Here is a 22001-nt window from a genome sequence, read left to right as displayed (position 1 = left end):
GGACTCCGGTTCGCTTCTGCTTGGGAAAAGGGCTTCAAAGGCTCAGACGGACATTTTTTCTTATAAATTTATTCCGAATGGTTTGCGTTGGTGACTCTGGGTTCATAGTACCTGCTAAGCATAGCTTGTTGCGTGTACCCTGAACCCAACACCCAAGGTGTCCCTCCAGTTCAACGGATAATTTTGCCTCCGCTCTTGCGCCAGACAAGACTGCGGAGGGTTTTACGTGCCGCACAATGCTGCGAAACGGCCACCCCGGGCCGGACCCAGGGTTGGAGGACATGGAGCCGGCTGTTCGGTGTTCGTGATCTCTGACCGACTTAGACACCCGCACTGTCTCAGGGGTTTGTGAAACGCTGCAATAGGAGATCTGACTGATGTTTTTGGTGACGACCCTACGAGCCGCGATTGTTCATGTACTTGCGTAATAATTCAATCATTTCTTCAATTCTTTGTTCTATTCAATTCTTCGCGTAATTTTAAAAAAATCACGATAATTGGGAAGTGGGTCTTCAGGCCCTTTTTTTCTCGCCAACCGATTCTGACCGAATTTTGAAAATTTTCGGGCAAATGTGTTGGCCATAACATAAACTTTGACCCATTTTGATATATAATGTACGCCTACGAGTTCAACATCTATGCATAACTGAGATTCGAACTGTGGCAAAGATTCTGAGTTCTATCGGCTTATAAGTCCAATGAGCCATTGTAAAATGGGAAAGGCCTGTGGTGTATTCCATATAACCGTTGACCGCCTGATTACCTCAGTCTACTGAGTTCAAAATTTAGGCAGAATCCGTTTCCTGGTAGCTCATGGCTTCTGTTGAAGCTATGAAAGGTAAAGAAGGCAAAAATATTAAGATAAAGAAAACCGTGTTCCTCATTCCCGGCAGTAGTAATTGGAGCTTTAGGGCACTCTGACTGCGCGGTCATATAGCGGCCATAGCATACGTCCCAATCAAAGCTAATCAAATACACCCATCATGTACCGCAAACAATCTGATGCGGTATACATATGGAGAACTTCACACGCGACAGGAATTTAAACAGATATCCGGGGAGTGCTGAGTCATTGCTGAATAAATCGGACAGCGTGAGAGGCGGTACAGCTGACGTACCACACCGCATACGTTCATCATGTAACGCGGGACGAGAGAGCGCTAAGTAAGCGTCAAGGGCGCCAAGCACCACGTAAGCGTTGGCGCTTACTGCGCGCCAACGCTCACGTGGCGCACAGTAAGCGTTGCGTTACATTGGCGGCATGGGGGCGGTTCATTGCGACAAAAAAGGTAGCTATAAGTGGCGTACGCATGTCCGATTCGCAAACGACTCGGAATCACTTCCTCCCGCCTTGACTCCCGATACCATGACTGCCATTCCTGGATGACCGGCTCAGTCATTTTCCGTTTATTTGTGCCTACCTCATCCCACGTGCTCTGCCAATGGCGTGAAAACGACGACGTAGCTGGGTATAAGTCTGCGGCAGGCATTGGGTGCGCTCTTGTGCATTGACGAAGCGTAGCACGCTTTCCGGCGGCGGCGGCAAGCTCATTTCCAGCGATTCATACGTGGCTTGAAAACCAGCAGTGTTATGTTCTCCCTGGCCTGGAGCCAATACCTAATAAAATGTCCTGCATGCGGAGACTTGCGGGATTAAAAAGTCCTAATGCCAAAAGACTACTTAGTGAGTCTGGTAAAATAAAGTGCAGAGCGTCTTCGTCCACCTGTATAAAGCAGTGTCTCACTGATCGCAACAAGCTCCGCGGTACATACAGACGAACACTTCGGAAGCGTGAATGACTGCGTCTTGGCCGCACACAATGGCGCAACCAACGCCCGGATCCGTTTTATAACCGTCCGTACATGTGGTTTTATGTTTTTGATACGTTTCGATACGCTGTAGGGCTGTAGCTCTTCATTACCGGCGATGTTTTCTTTGTGGGGGGCCTTTCGCAGCCCTGTGCCACGTCCCTTCGCACCAACGTTGTGGCTGCGCCCCTGCCTCCTCTTCATGCAACTTACCGGCGTTATGCCATTTTCACACAAACCCTTCGATATGTCTTCCTCGCAGTCACCGCCACGCCGCCGGATACGCCGTGTCCATATTGTGCTTGCACCGACAATAGAAGATCTAGCCAGCTCGCTTCCCATTCTAACTGGCAACAAAGCTCCAAAGAAATAAAGCGAATGCAGACAGCAAAAAAGTTCACTCAGGAGTCTATACCGATTGTACCAGGACTCAAAGGGCCAGGCTGTATGAGGACTCGCCACAGGCCGGAGTGTATCGAACTGGAAACGGTAATGTTAACTTCTCAGAGCGTTCAAACGGAAGCCGTCCGGGACCGCCGTTGGCCGCCGGATATTGTCGCAGTTGCTGTAGCAGGATACGCTGCTGTATGCCAAACACTCAGACCATAGGCTTTCTCATATATTGCTGTTTTGACATGTTTACATAACCTCATGCTTAAAGGCAAATCCCATGTCTAAAACATCGAATACATTTTAAATAAAACGATTAAGCTCTACCCGTGCGTACGGACACGGGCAGGTGACGTTCAAGTAAGCTGTTTTTCACGACTTCCACATTGCATGGCTATAGGACCATCATTAAAGGATAATTTATCTCAAAACAGGAACCAGGGTTTTCTCTGCTTCATGTTCTTTCATGTGTTCCTCATTTCCGCGGAAGGAGCCTGCCCTGAAAGCAACCATTATTCCGTGACCACGTTGCCAACGCAACGGAACAAGCATGCAACCAGTCGGACCTATGACGCGCACACCAGTGTGCACACCCATCACCGTTGGATTGAGGTAAAGAACGCAGCAAGACACATGTGGATCAAGGCAGGGCTTTCCAGTCGTAGCAGCGTCTGTCAAGGCATGGGAGATATAGTCGTGACGAGCGTTCGGGCGTCGCAGGCTTCCCGTCGCACGACGCCGATCGTAGCAGCGAGGCACACGCTAGCCGCAGGTTACAGCATCCAACGTGGGGAGAACGACGGCGAGTGACAGCGGTCCATGCAGCCGAGCATGCGTCCATTCGATTCCAGTCCGGTGACGGAAGCCCGTGGCGGCTCGCCGGGCCCAGCGATCGGTGTTCACAACATGCGCATGCGCCCGCCCTGCGGCGTGAACCAGAAGCCCGGCTGAGCTCGGGCCGCCCGTCCGGGGCCTGCCACAGCAGGCGGCACCGGTCTGAACCGCCCTCTGCAGCGGCCGCGGCGGACGGCGGCATCAGCCGCAGCTGTCGCGAGTCTGCTCCTACTGTTACGTGCTGCTACAGCAGGCGGCGCCTACGTGCTACAACTACAACAGGCGGCGTCCGCGTGCAACCGCAACAGGCGGCGCCTACGTGCTACTACGACAGGCGGCGCATACATCCCGCAACAGGCAGCGCTTACGGCTACAGGCCGCTATGAAGAAGACAACTAGACGCCAGCTACGAAGGGCTGGTGTGGGTCGTTAACGTCCCACCCCGGGAATCAGCGTCAAGTCGCCTGCAGAACGCACCGAACGACAACACTCCACGACAGCCTTACCCTCAACACATCGCCCTGGATGACATGTCTTGCAAAAGCGAGACTCATGTCTCCAAAACCTCTAGACTTGGATATGGCCTGAGGCAATATGCCTGGCCGTTGAAGCGGCTGCTGATTGCTGAGGTGTCACGCGTGAGCGTCCGCTTAAAGGGTTTCGTTCCATTTCGTGCTCCGGGTAATCATTATTCAAGCCAACAGAATCTCTAAAACAATGGATTCTGTATTATTGTTACTGTCTTCGCATTCCATGAGGGCTAACATCGCATTAGGCCCACATCGCGTTTGTCCATTCAGCCTCCCCCTTCCACAATCGAGCATAAGTTACACGTGTGTGTGTTAATACAAACAGCTGGCGCGCCAAGCGGGCGCAGCGGCGGCCGTGCGTCACGGGGTCGCGCTCGCTCCGGCGGGCCGGTCGCCGCCGACGCCCGGCCCAACGGACCCATCAGAAGGCACATCATCTATCCACACTCGTCGCACGACAGAGAGCACGATACGGCGGCGGCCCGACGACTGCCCCGGACGCCTCTCCCGGCAGCGGCAGCGCTGGAGCGGCGGTGCCTGTGACGGCAGCTGCGGGTACGCCGGCTGCATCCGCCGACGGCTCGGCGTCAGAAGTCCGCCCGCTCTTCAGTCGTGGAGCGCCACCACACGCTCCCGCCCTCAGCGGCGCTGGTGGAGACTGACCGGAATCTGACGCAGAACAGGCCGTGTCAGCGCCGTATCGGAGCCGGGCGCGGGGCCCACCGTGGAACTGTGCTCTTGCTGAATACCGAGCAGCGTTCCGCGGTTGCGGACGGTTTCTACCGCCGGCGGCAGCTGAGGCGCTCGCCTAGAGGGTGGCCGGGACCGGCGAAGCACGTTTATTGTTAACCCCCATAGATAGCAACGACCGAGCGTCACGAAATCCTTGGTTAGTAACGCTACAACAGCACAGCTACGGTGCGAGAAAACCTCTATGGACTACAGAGTTCACGAAATGCCGCGCTAACCATGGACAATGGTGGCGCCGGATTTGGCCGCCGACGAGGGCTTCCCATCGCGGCGCGGCGGCCCGCCCACCCCACCCACGCGCTCTCACCGATTCCTCCCGGTTCTCCTTGCCGCCGCGCGCCGCGCGGAAGAACTTCTTGAACGAGGGCGTCTTCAGCTTGCGCTTGGCCGGCGTCGGCGTCTGCGGCGGCAGCTCGGCCGGCAGCTCCTGCGAGGTGAAGCTGGCGCGCGTGGAGCTCAGGCTCTCGTCGTCGGCCGGCTTGATGTTCTTGGCCGGCGTGAGGTTGCCGCGCCGCGGTCGTGCGTACGACGTCTGAGGCGCAGAGCAGGCGGCTCCGTTCACGGCCGCTCACACGCGCGCGCGAGCGCGGGGAAACGGCGGGGTCCGTGGCGCGGCGAGCGACTCCGGACAGCGGTCGGCCCGGCCATGCACGGAGGCTCCGGCGCTGGCAAGCGGCTGGCGGGCGGTACAGGGCGAGGCGGCGGTCGGCGACAAGGGGCCTGATGCCAGTGGACGAGGTGCGATCGCGAAGGTGGGCCGGTATCTCTCTGAGCATTACTGAAGGCGTGGCCGCTGTCCCTGTGCTGGTCAGTCCTTGACAAGGATTTGCTGTATGCTCCACGTGAAAGGACAGACATGGCCTTGTCTTACATGAAAATCCACGTTCAGATGCTCAAAAGACAACCACTTCCGACAGCACGACAACAGCAGCAAACACTAATGCATCCCGTCCCGTGTACGGGGAACGGTTTGCCATCTCTCTACACTAATCACTACAACAAAACCAACCAGCACCGTCACCGTTGTTACACCGCCCAGCCTTCAGCCGGTCGTACACCGCACGCCCGTGCCTACCTCCTGCCGCACCCTACTGGAACAGCTAACCTGCGCGGCTGGGAATTCGGGCGCCGCCGCCGGCCGTGCGGCTCAGACCACCATTAGTGGAAGCGACCCTTCTGCGCGCGGGTGCGCTGCATGCTGCAGCATGGGCGGCGGCTAGGCGGCCCGACGGGGCATGCACGCCCGGGACTGGAGGCACGCGCGCTCAGCTGCAAGGAACGGGCGAGCTCTGGAGCGGTCCGGAGAATGCGATCGAGGTGCGACGCTGTGGCGGAGAGGAACTGGGCAGAACAGTCTTGGTAGTAATTGGGGCTTTCGGGCGCCTCGAGTACCCAATGGTTTAGGCTACCGCCCGGCAGGGTGGGGGAGATGACAGGGCGCAGGCCGGGAAAGAGGACGGGGCGCATGCCGGGGAAGTCAGGGCCGGCTGGCGGGGTGGCTGACGCCGCCGCCGTCTGCAGACGCCGGCTGTCACCGCCCGGTCGGACGGCCCACCAGCCGGCTCCCTCACACGTCCCGAGGTCGTGGGCGGCCGTGGGGTCAGGGGTCAGCCACGGCACGTCCCGCCACGCCGGTGGCCACCATACCTGCAGCTGGTCGCGGCGGCGCCGCTTGCTGTTGACGCTGCTGGTGCTCGAGTTGCTTTCCAGACTGTCGGAGAGGAAGTCGCCGCTGCCGGCCGACTTGCGCTTGCTGCTGCGCGTGTTGCACGCCGGCGAGTCGAGCGTCACGCGGCGCGTGCGGTCGCTCAGCAGCGCCATGTCGTCGCCGTTCTGTGCGCGGTAACCAGGCGTCCACCAAGGCAGCGAACGGACCACGCGTTCACGTGGTGGACAGCCAGGAAAGGACTCGATGCGGAGGGGCACGCGCCCGTTTGGTGGAGAGTTCGGAGGGAACTTCAGGCAGTGGACCATGGGCGGGTGCGCATTGTGCGGCGGCGACAGGCCATATCTGGACGATGTGGCTGAGGACTGTGATGAGCACTATGTACTCACCACGCAAGGCTCTAATGGGACTGAGCCCCACTGTGAGAAGGCTCTGATGGGACCGGGCTCCACGGTCAAAAGGCTCTGATGGGACTGGGCTCACGGTCAAAAGGCTCTGGTGGGACTAGGCTCCACGGTCAAGCGGCTCTGGTGGGATTAGACTCCACGGTCAAAAGCAGGATATGCTACCAAACAGCCTTCTAGCCCTAGTGGCCAAAGACGCTCAACATGACCGCCAACGTAAGCACCAACAAAATAAGACTCCCAGCTACGCCATACCAAAGCCATTAGCTGCGACAGAAACCACGACAACGGCAACGGTTCAATCTATCTCGCAGTCGTCTGCGAGTGAGTACAGCTCATACTCTCTATCCACCAGCCGCACCTGGCCACCACCCTCGCAAAACACTACGTCGGACCACCACCCCGCGACCGTCCGGCCGGCCCGCGCGCGGCGCCGCCGGCCGGCAGCACGTACCCGCAGCTCGTTCTCGGTCATGAGGGCGGCCGAGCCGGTGATGTTGACCTCGGGCGCGTAGCAGGAGCGCAGGTGCGGCGGCATGAGCGAATTTCGCCGCTGCAGCTCGCTCATGCGGCCCAGGTAGTCGACCTCGCAGTGACCTGGGCCAAGGCCGGCGCGGCGTCAGGTGGGCGACGCGACGGCATCGGTCAACGGCGCACGGCCAAGCGTCATCAGTGGGATAGAGGAAAACAGAAAAAGCAGGTATGAACGCCAGTTCACTACCTATTCCGCGATGATGCTTCGACAAAGAAAATATGCACAGGAAAAGATAGTGTTGGATGATCGGCTGGTCGAGGTCGCGACATCGATGAGGGTGTTAGACCCCAGTTTCAGTTGGTGTCAGATGCCTTTAATACAAATGTTTCGGACTCAGCCAAAGCTCAGACGTTTTCATGACTCCGCAAGCAGCCGATCAAAAGACACGCAAAGTTCCAAAAATCGCGCCGCATAGATACACGGCACCAAGGGATGGTCCCAATGCTTACCGCCCTGGAGTCCCTGTAAGTGGGAGGTGCTGAAAGGCACATAGAAACAGGGATGGGGACGGGGACGGTACGGAGGGACGGAGTCCGACACTCACCATCCTGGAGTCCCTGCAGATAAGAGGTGCTGAACACCTCCTGCTCCTCGTCATCGCAGGAGAAGAAGGGCCCGATGCCCGGCGGCGGCACGCGCCTCTGCCCGCCAGCCAGCCCCGCCGACAGCCCGGCGGCCAGCCCGGCGGCGTGTCCCACCGCTTGTCCCACGGCGCCGCCCGCCGGCTGTCGCGCCACGTCGCCCTGGCTCACGCTCTTCGGCCGGCGCGGCGGCTGCTTGAACTCGGCGCCGGTGCGCGTCACATCCGTGGCTGAGGCGGCGGCGCGCGTCACGGGCGTGACGCTCAGCCGCGGCGGCGGCCGGGCCGGCTCGGCGGCGCGCCGCGGCACGCGCTCCTGGTCGCGCAGCTGCCGGTCGGCCAGCGCCAGCTGCGCCTCGGTGGTGCGCAGCTCGGCGGACGAGCGCTTGAGCGCCTGCTGCAGCTGCGCCACTGTGCTCTCGTGCGCCGCCTTGGCCGCGTCCGCCTGGCCGCCCAGCTGTTTGATCTTGGAGAGGAGCGCCGCGTTCTCGCCCTCGAGCCGGCGCACCTCGCGCTCGAACGCGGCCGCCTGGCGCTTCTGCTCCTCGCGCGCCTTGGTCGTGATCTCTTCGCGCGACTTGCGGAACACGGCGTTGAACGTCTCCTGGCACTCGCTCTTGATCTGGTCCTCGAGCTCGGCCTTAATTCGCTCGGCGTCGGCGTCGCCGCGGCTGACGCGATCCGAGAGCTGCTGGTTTTCCGTCTGCAGTCGCTTCAGCTGCAGCGCCTGCTTCGCCTCCCGCTTCTGGGCGGTCGCGGCCTCCAGCAGGGCCGCGTCCAGCGAAGCCTGCAGGGACTGCGCGACTTCATCGCGCTCCGTCTGGACACCCGCCGCTTGAGACTTGGCGTCTTCGAGCGCCGCCTGCAGAGTCCGTGTCGTCTGATCGCGCTCCGCTAGAAGCGCTTTATTCTCTGACCTCGCGGTCTCCAGAGAGGTTTGTAAAGACTGGACGGCCTCCTCCCGCTCCGTGCGAAGCGTTTTCGCCTCCGACTTCGCAGCATCGAGCGAATCTTTCAGGGACTGAACGGTGTCATCGGTCTCCTTCACGACGGCAGCTGTCTCTGATTTAGCGGTTTCCAACGCGGTTTTCAGAGACTGCACAGTCTGCTCCTGCTCTGTGCGGAGCAATTCTGCATCAGACTTGGCAGCATCAAGCAAAGCTTCTAAGGACTGGATGGTTTCCTCCCTCTGTTTAATGACACCGTCTGCCTCAGACTTAGCAGCCTCCAAAGAGGTTTGTGCGGATTTGACAGTCTCATCGCGATCCTCACAAAGCGTTTCAACCTCAGACTTGGCTGTTGCCAGCGACGTTTGAAGAGATTTGACCGTCTGCTCATGCTCTTCACGGAGCGCGTCAGTCTCGGCCCGCGCTGCCTCCAGCGCGACTTCGAGAGACCGCACGCTCTGCTCATGTTCGCCGCGAAGAGCTGCGGTCTCCGACTGCGCGGTCTCCAGCGAGGCTTGAAGGGTTTTCACGGTCTCCTCGCGAAGAACTTCATTCTCCGACTGCGCGGCCTCCAGCAAAGCTTGAAGGGACTTGACAGTCTGCTCGTGCTCCTCCCGCAGCGCTCGCGTTTCCGACTGCGCGCCTCTTAGCGCTGCTTGGAGAGACGTCACAGCCTGCTCACGTTCGACGCGGAGCGCTTCAGCATCGGATTGTGCGGTCTCCAGCGATGTCTGCAGCGAATGGGCATTGCGCTCGCTCTCTGCACGGAGCGACTCGGTGCTGGCCTGCGCCGAATCCAGCGAGCTTTGCAGGGATCGAATGACGTCATCGCGCTCCTTTAACACCGCATCTGCCTCAGTCTTGGCCGAGTCAAGTGAAGCCTGCAAAGAGTGCATAGTCTGATCACGCTCCTCAAGGAGCGCTTTAGAGTCCCGTTCCGCAGCGTCGAGCGAGTCTCGAAGACGCCGGACTGTTTCCTCATTTTCTGCACGAAGGGCTTCGGCCTTAGCCCTTTCATCTTCCCGCGACTTTGCCACCTGCTGGAGCTCCGACCGAACAGCTTCGGTCTCGGACTTCGCGGTCTCCAAAGACGCCTGCAGAGATCGGATAGTTTCCTCACGCTCCTTGACGGCAGTGGCTGCCTCTGACTTGGTGGTCTCCAGGGACTGGACAGTGTCCTCACTTTTCGCAAGAAGCGCTTCAGCCTCGTTCTTTGCTGTCTCCAGTGACGCCCGCAGAGATCCGATGGTTTCCTCGCGACTCTCGATGGCTGCAGCTGCATCCGAGCGCGCGGTCTCCAGGGAGGCTTGAAGAGACTTCGCCGTCTGGTCGCCTTCCGCACGGAGCGTCTCAATGTCCGACTTTGCATCCTCCAGTGAGGTTTTTAGAGACCGAATAGTTTCATCCCGTTCGTGTATGGCTGTAACTTCGTCTGACTTCGCAGCATCCAGTGATGCTTGCAGAGACTGGACCGTCTGTTCCCGTTCCTCACGAACCGATTCAGTCTCGGACTTCGCCGTCTCCAGTGACGTCTGAAGAGATCGGATGGCTTCCTCCCGTGCCCTGATCGCCACGTCAGCCTCCGACTTGGATGTCTCCAACGCAGCCTGCAGGGACTGGATGGCGTCCTCACGTTCCTTGATGGTCGTGGCCGCCTCCGAGCTGGACGTCTCCAACGCAGCCTGCAGGGACTGGATGGCGTCCTCACGTTCCTTGATGGTCGTGGCCGCCTCCGACTTGGACGTCTCCAGCGCAGACTGCAGGGATTGGATGGTGTCCTCACGTTCCTTGAGGGTCTTGGCCGCCTCTGACTTGGACGTCTCCAGCGCAGCACGGAGGGACTGGATGGTGTCCTCACGTTCCTTGACGGTCGTGGCCGCCTCTGCCTTGGACGTCTCCAGCGCAGATTGCAGGGACTGGATGGCGTCCTCACGTTCCTTGAGGGATTGGATGGTGTCCTCATGTTTCTTGAGGGTCGTGGCCGCCTCTGACCTGGACGTCTCCAGGGCAGCCCGCAGGGACTGGATGGCGTCCTCACGCTCCTTGATGGCCACAGTCGCATCTGACTTGGACGTTTCAAGCGTAGCACGCAGGGACTGGATGGCGTCCTCACGCTCCTTGGTGGCCACAGTCGCATCTGACTTGGACATTTCCAGTGCGGATTGCAGGGACTGGATAGCGTCCTCACGCTCCTTGATGACCGCAGCCGCCTCTGACTTGGACGTCTCCAGCGCAGACTGCAGGGTCCGGACGGCATCCTCACGCTCCTTGACGATCGTGGCCGCCTCTGACTTGGACGTCTCCAGCGCAGACTGCAGGGACTGGATGGCGTCCTCACGCTCCTTGATGGCCGTAGCCGCCCCTGACTTGGACGTCTCCAGCGCAGCCTGCAGGGACTGGATGGCGTCCTCACGCTCCTTAACGGTCGTGGCCGCCTCTGACTTGGATGTCTCCAGCGCAGACTGCAGGGACTGGATGGCGTCCTCACGCTCCTTGATGGCCGTAGCCGCCTCTGACTTGGACGTCTCCAGCGCAGACTGCAGGGACTGGACGGCGTCCTCACGCTCCTTAACGGTCGTGGCCGCCTCTGACTTGGACGTCTCCAGCGCAGCCTGCAGGGACTGGATGGCGTCCTCACGCTCTTTGACAGTCATGGCCGCCTCTGACTTGGACGTCTCCAGCGCAGACTGCAGGGACTGGATGGCGTCCTCACGCTCTTTGACGGTCATGGCCGCCTCTGACTTGGACGTCTCCAGCGCAGCCTGCAGGGACTGGATGGCGTCCTCACGCTCCTTGATGGCCGTAACCGCCTCTGACTTGGACGTCTCCAGCGCAGCCTGCAGGGACTGGATGGCGTCCTCACGCTCCTGAACGGTCGTGGCCGCCTCTGCCTTGGATGTCTCCAGCGCGGACTGCAGGGACTGAATGGCGTCCTCACGCTCCTTGATGGCCGTAGCCGCCTCTGACTTGGACGTCTCCAGCGCAGACTGCAGGGACTGGATGGCGTCCTCACGCTCCTTAACGGTAGTGGCCGCCTCTGACTTGGACGTCTTCAGCGCAGACTTCAGGGACTGGATGGCGTCCTCACGCTCTTTGACGGTCATGGCCGCCTCTGACTTGGACGTCTCCAGCGCAGACTGCAGGGACTGGATGGCGTCCTCACGCTCTTTGACGGTCATGGCCGCCTCTGACTTGGACGTCTCCAGCGCGGCCTGCAGGGACTGGATGGCGTCCTCACGTTCCTTGATGGCCGTAGCCGCCTCTGACTTGGACGTCTCCAGCGCAGACTGCAGGGACTGGATGGCGTCCTCACGTTCCTTGAGGGTCCGTGGCCGCCTCTGACTTGGACGTCTCCAGCGCAGACTGCAGGGACTGGATGGCGTTCTCACGTTCCTTGATGACCGCAGCCGCCTCTGACTTGGATGTCTCCAGCGCTCCTTGCAGAGACCGGATGGCGTCCTCACGCTCCTTGATGACCACAGCCGCCTCTGACTTGGACGTCTCCAGCGCTCCTTGCAGAGACCGGATGGCGTCCTCACGTTCCTTGATGACCGCAGCCGCCTCTGACTTGGACGCCTCCAGCGCAGCCTGCAGGGACTGAATGGCGTTCTCACGTTCCTTGATGACCGCAGCCGCCTCTGACTTGGATGTCTCCAGCTCAGACTGCAGGGACTGGATGGCCTCCTCACGTTCCTTGATGACCGTAGCCGCCTCTGACTTGGACGTCTCCAGCGCGCGTCGCAGCGCCTGCACCGCCTCTTGGTACTCCACGCGTGTACCGCTTAGCTCCGCCAGCGCACCCTCCAGCGACACCTGCAGCCGGCCCACTTCCGCGCGGCCGGCCTCGGCCTCGGCTCTGTGCGTGTCCAGCTCGTCCTGCAGCGACCGAAGCTGAGCCTGCCCTTCGGCGTGCTGGCGCTGCAGCTGCTCGGCCTCGCCGGCGGCGGCGCGCAGCTCGGCGCGCAGCTGCTCCGTCCGGTCGCGCAGCTCGCCGCACTCGACGACGGCCATCTCGCTGGCGAGACTGCCAGCCAGTGGGCCACTGGAGCGCGGCGGCGACTGGTCCATCGCTGCCGAAAGAGGGGAGCTCGGTCAGGAGCGGGCGGTGACGGCTACCATGCGGCGTTATCTAAAGATCGGCATAGGAAATGTTAGCACTGCTCTGGATCAGTGGTTTAAATGGTTTGACATCAGTCCGTACGGACCATCAGACCGTGCGTCAGTCTGTACGGACCGCTATTCGGTGTCCCTTGCGCAGCATGTCCCAAATAACGACCTACGGGTTTAGTGAGCATGCATGTATATATATATATATATATATATATATATATATATATATATATATCCAGAGAGGAAGCTTTTTCTGTGCAACGGACGGCCAACGGGCACCTAAACTTGTGGGAACGGCAGATCAAACACTGGCGGCCGCTCAGTCAGACAGACGGCCGGACACTTCAGCCAATCGTCCAGACGGCCGATCCGATATTGCAGCCGTCGAAGTCCAGTCCAGACGGATGCCGCACACCGCCAGCCGCGCGTCACTCACAGACGTCGCGCTGCTGGGCCTGGACGTGGTGCAGCATGTCGGCGCTGACACGCAGCTCGTGCTGCAGCTCGGCCAGCCGGGCGGCCAGCTCGCCGTTCTCCTCCCGCAGCTGCGCCTGGTCCATCTCGGCCGCCGACAGCGCCCGGCCCAGCGCCAGCGTCTCGGCCACGGCGCTCTGCTGACGACCGCGCACGCTCTCCAGCTGCGGACGGGCCCGGCGGCGTGAGGTGCGCCGCCCCGCTCCCCCCGCCGGCGTCGTCAGCCGCACGGGCGCAGCGGGGGCTCCACTCGCGCGGCAGAGGTGACGGGCGGCCGTGACGGACAGTGAGCCACAGGACAGGCGGGGCGCCAGCAACCTCGGACGACGTGCGAGGCGCCACCCAGCGGCAGCGCCAGGAAGACGCCGGGGCGACGCCACGACGGAAGAGTAGGCGTGTGGTGATACAACATCGAAAGTGCCTCCATAATCTCAAGGTGTGACTCTTGCTTAGATGCCACCCGAGCCACTCATTGCAGTTTGCTCATTGATCATTGCCCGTCGCGACAACCAACACTAGAAACGAGAATGGGTTGCGACGTTTAAGCTGTCGTCGCGAGCTTTCGCATATAGTTCCGTTCGCAATGTCAGCGCCAGTTAGAAGGACGACGAAAGACGGGAGCCGCGTGAAACGAAGAAGTCAAGGTGGGGTGACGTGCACCGTCCTTGCTTGAAGGATCAGCATCAGCATGAGTCCGACGCCGATGTCGGACGCGGACCTCTCACCTTGGCCAGCAGGTCGTCCCTCTCACTTTCCGCATCGAGCAGCCGGGCGCTCAGTGTTTCGTTCTCCTGCAGGAGCTTCTGCGGACACGACAGGGGACGCGTCACCGACGGACCGGAGCAGGCGGAGCCGTAGCTAGCCGCGGTGGCGTTGAACGGCGCCCAACCGACGGCATGCACTTCATTACACTGCCCGAAATGTGGATAAACGCACAGTTTGTAGGTAAAGCTATCAGCATCGATCCGATTGCATGCATTACAGGTTTTTTCATAGCCGAGCGTAAACGTGGAAACACGTATCCGTAGAGGCAAATCAGCTAGACGCCATGGATTGACTAGCTTGCTCCCTTGGAGGAGTTTGGAGGTTTTAGGGGCCAGAAGTCCCAGACGTGTGGTGAGGGAGTTTGCACAACCCTAGGGGCTATCAAGCTCTCGTACTTGCACTGAAGTTAAACGGAGCCGGCGACGGTTTGGTGCCCAGGACTCGGAGCCAACAGTGAGCCATATCTTACGGCGAGAACTTCGTCCGTATATGATGGGGTGAATGAGGTGGGGCTTGTAAGGTTAGTGTCCCACACACTTTGAGGTGTGAGACACACTGGCAGCATCTTTTGAGTTGTTGCAGTCTATACACAAACGCCTCTGTTCTCTCCACACTAGTACTCTTTCAGATGTGGGACCTTGGTGGATCAGAACCTTTGAAAGTCGGTTCGAGTCCAAGGGGTTCAGTTCATGTGTGTGGGGATTGCTTCGTTCGTCGCTACGTGGATTCATTGACTATGTGCGGAAGTGAGAGAGAGCGACTGTCAGTGCGGGGAACAGCTGTCAATGCGTGTGTGTAGGGGAGAAGTCCCAGCGAAGGAAGGGGGAGGGGATCAGCGGGCCGGGAGGGCGGTCGTCATCACGCCGCCCCTCGCCGTGGAGCGCCTCTCTGCAGCGCGCGCCCGGCCGGGGCGCGGGCTCTGACCCCGTGCCGCTGCAGCCGGCTGCGCTCCTCGGCCGTCAGCGCCGCCTGCTGCGGGTCGCCCAGCCGCGCCTGCAGCTCGCCCAGCTGCAGCCGCGCCTCGCCCAGCCGCTCCTCCAGCTGCGACACCTGTCGTCCTGCCGGCGGCCGGCGGCGACCGCACAGATCAGCGCGACGCCTCCCAGACTGCCCGTCTCGTGTGAGTCGTGGCACCCTTTCGGAAATAAGCTCGCTCACAATTATCATTGTCATGAATTTGCATTGCGCCTGCATGTATTACTACGCCCCACAGTCTTTTTGGCTGCAGCTGCCTGCTGCTGACGCTCTGGTGCGTTTTGAGGTTTGAATCGCTGTCTCATCTTTCAGGGAGAATACACCAAGACAATCATAGAAAACAATGCGCTGTTGTCTGCTCGGTCCCTGCCCGACCCTCGCAGTGCTCGACGCTGCCGCTGCCATGTACCCCGCGGTGGTCCCGCCCGACTCTCACGGTGCTCGGCGGCACGCGCAGCGCTAAGCTCTGCCTCCAGCCGGGCCTCGGACGACTCGTCGGCGGCGCGGGCGGCGTCCAACCGGCAGCCGGCCAGCTCCTTCTCAGCTCGCTTCAGCGCCTTGTTCAGCCGCACCACCTCCTCCAGCATCGGTGACTGCAGCCGGGGAAAGGGGATCAGACGGGCGGCGGGGGTCTGAGGGGTAGGACTGGGTAGGGAGCCATTGTGCGAAATGCCAACCACACGCGCACAATGTTAACATCATTCAACCACGTGGCATATCTGCAATATCTGACAGATCGAGTCTGAATCACAGAGGCATCAGAGGCCGAAGCATGAGCTTCTTCGTAAAATCAGGCTGTGGAGCAGGATCACAACGAACCTCGCTTCACGGCGGCAGAGGCACACACGAATAAAACCCAACGTAAACCCAGCCAACACGCCACTCGTGAAGGCATGCGACTCGACGTCCCACTTAGAACGCCTTCCTTCGGGATCGGAATCAATGGACTCGGATCGGGTCGGACCTCGGGACTCTCACAGCATCGGGATTCGACACCGGTGAATAACACAGCCTTTGGCGGCTGTCCTCGCTCCTCTCCCAGCCGCCAGCCGGGGGCCGCACCGTGCAGCCCCTCCCTGTCCCCTCACACACACACACCGGGGCACGACTCACCTCAAACATGTCGGTGAGCGGTGATTTGCCGGGGTGGGGCGAGTACGAGTAGAGGTCGGGCGACGGCGCGGCCGGCGAGCCGGGCGAGTCCACCAGACGGCGCAGCGACGCTGACGAGAGCCGCGACATCTCGGCTGCCGGAGACGCGCGCCGGGCGTCAGCTGGCCCGCTCGTCACGCGCGCCCGCCGCTCGCCAGGCGTCAGCGGTCTCGCTCATCACGCGCACCAGGCGTCAGCGAGCCCGCTCGTCACGCGCGCCAGGCGTCAGCGGGCCCGCTCGTCACGCGCGTCCCCAGACGCCGCCGGCCACGCTGCGCCACGGGCGCGTCCGCGTGGGGTCTGAGCCCCCACTGACGCACCGCCACAGCCGCCGTGAAGAGCACAGCCGCTGATTCACACGTGCTTTTCGAAGAGCAGACCAGTCATCACATCCCGCTTCAGCTCGGAAGAGAGGACTACTCTGGGGCGGTCGTATGACGCCATGCATCAGTTAAATAAAGCCGTTTAGAGCCGCGGGTTGATGTCCAGCAGCACGCACGGTGGATCGGCAGCTAGTTCCTCAAGGCAGCGGCTTCACCAACAGGCTGGCCGCGCTCCCACGTCTGCACAACACAGCACCACCCAGCCGCCACCGCCGAGGGCCTGCGGAGCCGGCGCGGCAGGGGGCCGGCGAGACATGCGCGCGCCGCCACAGGCCGGCCCGGTACGTACCGACGGCCGTCATCACCCCGGTCAGGTCCTCCCGGGTCACGTTGCCCGTCTTCATCAGCCGCTCGAAGATGAAGCGCATGTTCGTCTGTCAACCGGCGGCGGGTCAGCGGGCTGGCGCTGGGGCCGCGAGGGAGCCCCGGCCACCAGCGGACTGGCCGTGGCAGGCGACGGCCTCCAGCTAGCTGTCCCCCCAGCGGGCACCTCATGGCGGTCATGCTACGATGATACCCGGTAGCCGTTACCATCCGGCTATCTTACAGCCATCTCTGCCTTAACCGGGACGGCTCCGCCCAAGGTCATGGTGATGAGGCCAGCATCCCCCAGGTGTCAGCATGGAACCAAAGCAATTTGTGAAACACGATGCCTTGGAGTGCGGGGCACGTGTTGTAACACGCTGGTAAACAATACTATACACGGCCATTCAACGTGAGAGCAAGGCCATGAGCTCCCATATAAACAAGGTATTCATCTCTGAGCGGACCGATCGATCGCCCGCCGGGCCGAGGGATGGGCTGGTCCTGCCAAACAGTTTCCCAGATGTTTGTTTTCAAAACAGACAAAGCTTATCACCAAGAAGACACGTGAAATGCACATGCTGAGCACTGATAGCCTCACAGCCCCCAACACAAGGTGGAACGCGCAAGGTGGCAATCGCACGCGTCCCAATCGCCGAAAACTCGCGTAAAATCCTGTCCAGGCGGGCCAAAGTAGTGAAAAAATCGGCTCGCCAGCTGTTGTACATGACATCAAAACGTAAGGCAACAACCCACGGCTGCTTTCTGTCGGGCAGCTCTGACATCACTCACCTGCTCCTCGTCGGGCAGCTTCGGGGGCCGCCGCACCCGGTCTGTCGGGCAGCTCTGACGTCACTCACCTGCTCCTCGTCGGGCAGCTTCGGGGCCGCCGCACCCGGTCTGTCGGGCAGCTCTGACATCACTCACCTGCTCCTCGTCGGGCAGCTTCGGGGGCCGCCGCACCCGGTCTGTCGGGCAGCTGTGACGTCACTCACCTGCTCCTCGTCGGGCAGCTTCTGCAGCCGCCGCCGGAGGCGCCGGTCGGGCTCCTGCACGGCGGTGAGGTAGAGCAGCAGCAGGCCCAGCCGGAGCAGCTCCGACGGCTTCTCCTCGCGCACGCACGAGAACTTGACCGGGCGGCTCGGGTAGCGGGCTGCCAATGGTCACACCAGCGTCACCGACACCACGGGCGGCTCGGGTAGCGGGCTGCCAATGATTACACCAGCGTCACCGACACCACGGGAGGCTCGGGTAGCGGGCTGCCAATGATTACGCCAGCGTCACCGACACCACGGGCGGCTCGGGTAGCGGGCTGCCAATGATTACGCCAGCCGTCACCGAGCCACACGGGCGGCTCCAGGTTAGCGGGTGTCAATTATTACCACCCAGCGTCATCCCGTACACCACGGGAGGCTCGGGTAGAGGGCTGCCAATGATTACACCAGCGTCACCGGACACCACGGGAGGATCGGTTAGCGGGCTGTCAATATTACGCAGGCGTCCCGATACCACGATGGCGGCTAGGGTAGCGGGTGCCATGGTCTTCACCAGCGTCACTGGACACCACTGGCTTCTCGGGTAGCGGGTGCCAATGGTCGTCACAGCGTCACCGACACCACGGGGGCTCGGGTAGCGGGTAAATGGTCGCACCAGGCACTGACCACGGGCGGCTCGGGTAGCGGGCTGAAAATGATTAGCCAGGTCACAGACACCGGGCGGTTGTTCGGGTAGCGGGATGCCAAATGGTCGTCCCAGCGTCACAGACACACGGGCGGGCTCGGGAGCGGGCTGCCATGTTCGTCACCAGCGTCACCGACACTACGGGAGGCCCGGGCAGCGGGCTGCCAATGGTCACACCAGCGTCACCGACACCACGGGCGGCGGCCATGGGTGCCAGCGGCGTCGGGCGTTGGCAATACTTGTTTAGGTCTGATAGGTTACTCCGTATGAAGCCCGTCATGTTAGAGTTCATCGTCTTCGCCGTACCGGCATAAGCAAAAAAGGCAAATAAGGCATCACAAACTATCAGCTGTCAGGGGAATTATGCAATTTTTGGGGGGGATTGGCGGAAATGTATTGCGTTAAAAGCCTACAACAGGATTTTGCACCACACCATCATTGCAACTATATGTTGAAAAGACAAACAAGAAAGCCAGAAGGTAGACACTAACCATTGATAAAGTCTTCCAGGGTGGTCAGAATGTGGCCACTTTCTTTACAGAACTTGAGCTTGCTGCAAAAAAAAACTGCAATCAGGATAGACAACCAGAACATACATTTAACACTGCAGTGAGACACGCAAATATAAGCACACGAACTGCACCTAGACAGGCATGCTGATGCATGAAATAAACAAAGTGACTTAACAGACCATGAAATGCAAAACTCGATTTATGCTGCAGATGGCAATGCTAAACAGGTCACATTATCCTTGTTCTGACCACAAAACTTTGTGATACAGTGGAAACTGGATGCAATAACCTGGTGTAAGCTAAAGCTTAAGCAAGCTAAATCGCCGACAGGAAAAACTCACAATTGTTCCAACACAGTATACAGAAAGTTGGGCTCCAGAATATCTGGTAGACCTGTAGCCGGTGATGCTCGGTCGTACAGGTTCATCTGGAATCCATCGCACGCTCATGTCAGTACCATCATGGGAGACAACATCCTAATGCGGCTGATCCTTGAAAAACTGGCAGTGATTGCTGTTGCATAAGCGAACTAGAGTAATTACCATCAGGGTCGCGGATATAGCACGCGGATATAGTGCGTCCTTACATCAAGCAAAACAAAATGTTGTGGCTTCAGCGGCCCGACCGGTCCGACCACTCACGCTGTTGAGGGGTTTTTATATTGTAACCACTGAATGTAACACCAGGTAGCTTTTGGGAATAAGTGGCGCAAATCTTTAAAAGTCGCGCGGTGACGTAGTGTCGTTATCCTGGACACAAGATGTTTGATCAGGTGGCGTTTCCCCGCAGCGTCGCAAAATAAGTACCATGGAGCCGTCTCCACTCGACAACATCGGGCCGTGAAACTAGCGTACAGTGAGCAGTTAGAGGAGGCGGTCCGACGCCAGCTCCAGATAACGGGCGTCCATTGTCACGAGTCTTCGTGCGCTAGTGATCGGCCCATGCAAGGGCTTCTTCAGCGATCGATGTCAGATATGAGCAGCCACAGCAAGGAGTGGCGTTAAATTATGTACCTATTGAGCAATTGAACAATGCTTCTAAGTTAAGGTGATATTTTCATTCTTCGTGCGAGATACGGAGGTTGAGCCTATGATGAATGAAAAATCAGTGTACTGGCAGCACGCAGTAACCCTGGGGCGGGTAGCGTGCAGATCTCTTGTCTTTTGACAGGGACACATTGTTAATCCCTTGCCTATTCAACATTTTGCTCAGGAGGTTGGTATCCCTAGGCTGTCAGACACCCCATCTGTCACCATGTCACTGGTCATGCACAGAAAAATGCATCCTAGTGGTTCAAAAACTAAAAAGGAAGGACTTGACATGATAGTTGCACATTGCCATACTCTTGACTTTGTTAACTTTCCCTGTTGACATCAAACCAGTACATGGGTATTCAAAGCACCAAGGGCCTTTGATAGCCTACCATGAAAATCACACTGCCTCAAAAGTCATGAGAAACTTTGAAAGAAAGGTCCCAAAAAATAATTTGTGAATGTCAGTTCTAATGAATGGCTCTTAATTGGTGAGACTTATCTTCTATAACAATTATACAAAATGATAATCAGCAAATTGTGTAAATAAACATACCCATTGCACCACAATGTCTTCAACACGGTCCATGTCTGTTCAGATTTCACAGCAGAAGAGCCTGAAAAAGAAAAGTGATGTCAGTTGCCTTATCACTTCCGAATACTGCAGTCAAGGAAAACAGTAACATCTTGGACCAACTTCATAAACCAGGCAGCGTGGCACTGAGCTTCAGATGACAGGAATGTACTAACTGGGATGAATATACCTATATGGTATAAGCAAAATAGATGAGCATTATCAGAATTTTTAAGTCTCATAATTTAGGCATACATGGAAACAGAGAGCTCACAGGTCCAAGGCAGCAACACTTATATTATGTTGGCAAACATCAGCATCTGCATGTGGTGGAAGCCCCATCATATTTTGAACACAACCTTGCAGACAGAAAACACAAAAATTTACAGATCAAAATGATACCATTGTTAGTTCCAAAAAAAATCCTTTCCATGATATCCCTAGTCCTACATTAAAGAAGGATGATACCTAAAAAAAGTACAAAATCCACTTAACACACATAACCCTACCAATGCTTGTTCCACCCAGCAAACAGCATAAATTTTGTGCCTATATTTTTAACTCTACTGATCTCTTTCCATTGCAAACCTCAGACTAAAAGACATAAAATGCCCAGCAGCCAGTGAAAAAAAAATCCAAAACTGGTTTACATTGATTTAGAAAATAACCTACCCACCCCACATGCACACAAGTTCTACACAGGTATCTATTGCTCTGCACTTTATGAGACCCTGTGGGGATGGTTGGATATTGAACAATTATGTTCAAGTAGCTACTTTTGTGCCCATCTTCCAACCCAATGGAACATCCCAAAATTGATTGGCAAATCTAGATATCTATGTGCACCCTTGGCCCTGTCTGCAACATACACATTACACACATGTCCTGCATAGCAGACATCACAGGAACAACTTCAGTGCATGCACTTCATTGTAAAAGCAATCTAAGCACTAGTTGCTGCATGGTCTGTACCAGATGCAGTGCACAGATCCAATGCTCAAGGAAAATGTGATGTTGGGAAAGAGGTGGTGGTATTCAATGCCCCGCAAAAAATATAACAAAAATTACAAAGCTTAGTGCAATTTGGCCCAGACTGGCTCAGCAAATGCGAGCATAAGGTTCTGAGCAACGATGTCGCCTAGGTGCTCGGCGCAGTCTTAGGATTTTGGCAGGCTGATGCACAGCCTAGCCTACGATCTTGCTTCAGCATGTCCAACGGTAAGGAGGTGGACCCGTCACCTACACGACAGCGCCAACCAAGGAGAAACAGGAACGGCATCTTATAGAAAAAAATGGTTCTTACACAAGCGGTGGGAGAGCGTAAAATATTGTAATCTTAAGGCAAATGCATGTATAATCACAATTCAACCACCGCAGCCACGCAACGGTGCCTTTCCCACTGTCAAATTCAGCTGACGTCGGACGCGATTTCCGGCCCTGCTGATTGGCGGATGCCGTCATTGACCAACAGACATGTGGCAGCCAATTTGTGAAACTATCGAAGACACAACTACGTCGAGTTCTCATAAGCCACATCTAGCTATCGGTTATTTCGGACAGCACACTCCATGTACAGAAGAAAAAACAAATAGCTTAA

At 58.2% G+C, this 22001-nt stretch overlaps 2 protein-coding genes across 2 annotated transcripts; both read right to left on the bottom strand.

The window, feature by feature from the left end:
* Positions 1–2413: 2413 nt before the first annotated feature.
* LOC119105502 (nuclear mitotic apparatus protein 1) lies at positions 2414–14750 on the bottom strand. Its single transcript, XM_037228968.1, has 10 exons — positions 14719–14750; positions 13755–13832; positions 12992–13193; positions 11759–12515; positions 7827–11727; positions 7463–7700; positions 6838–6980; positions 5961–6146; positions 4621–4845; positions 2414–4232 (listed from the first exon to the last, which is right to left on the bottom strand). Exons 3-10 carry the CDS (start codon positions 13113–13115, stop codon positions 4203–4205), a joined length of 5604 nt encoding a protein of 1867 aa, XP_037084863.1. The 5' UTR covers positions 13116–13193; positions 13755–13832; positions 14719–14750; the 3' UTR covers positions 2414–4202.
* Positions 14751–14784: 34 nt separating this feature from the next.
* Positions 14785–21817, bottom strand: LOC119105726 (uncharacterized; the record flags this gene model as incomplete). The annotated part of the gene is made up of 9 exons (XM_037229211.1): positions 21708–21817; positions 20387–20447; positions 19141–19226; positions 18779–18840; positions 17603–17760; positions 16594–16678; positions 15883–16016; positions 15206–15362; positions 14785–14852 (listed from the first exon to the last, which is right to left on the bottom strand). Coding segments are annotated over exons 2-9 (783 nt in total), but the record flags the coding sequence as incomplete, so codon positions are not given.
* Positions 21818–22001: the final 184 nt, after the last annotated feature.

This window comes from Pollicipes pollicipes, unplaced genomic scaffold (assembly GCF_011947565.3).
Source record: "Pollicipes pollicipes isolate AB1234 unplaced genomic scaffold, Ppol_2.1 Scaffold_6138;HRSCAF=7277_pilon_pilon_pilon, whole genome shotgun sequence".
In the NCBI taxonomy this organism is placed as follows: domain Eukaryota; kingdom Metazoa; phylum Arthropoda; class Thecostraca; order Pollicipedomorpha; family Pollicipedidae; genus Pollicipes; species Pollicipes pollicipes.
Note: the sequence above shows the minus strand (reverse complement) of the source record. Positions and strands in the feature narration are given on the sequence as shown.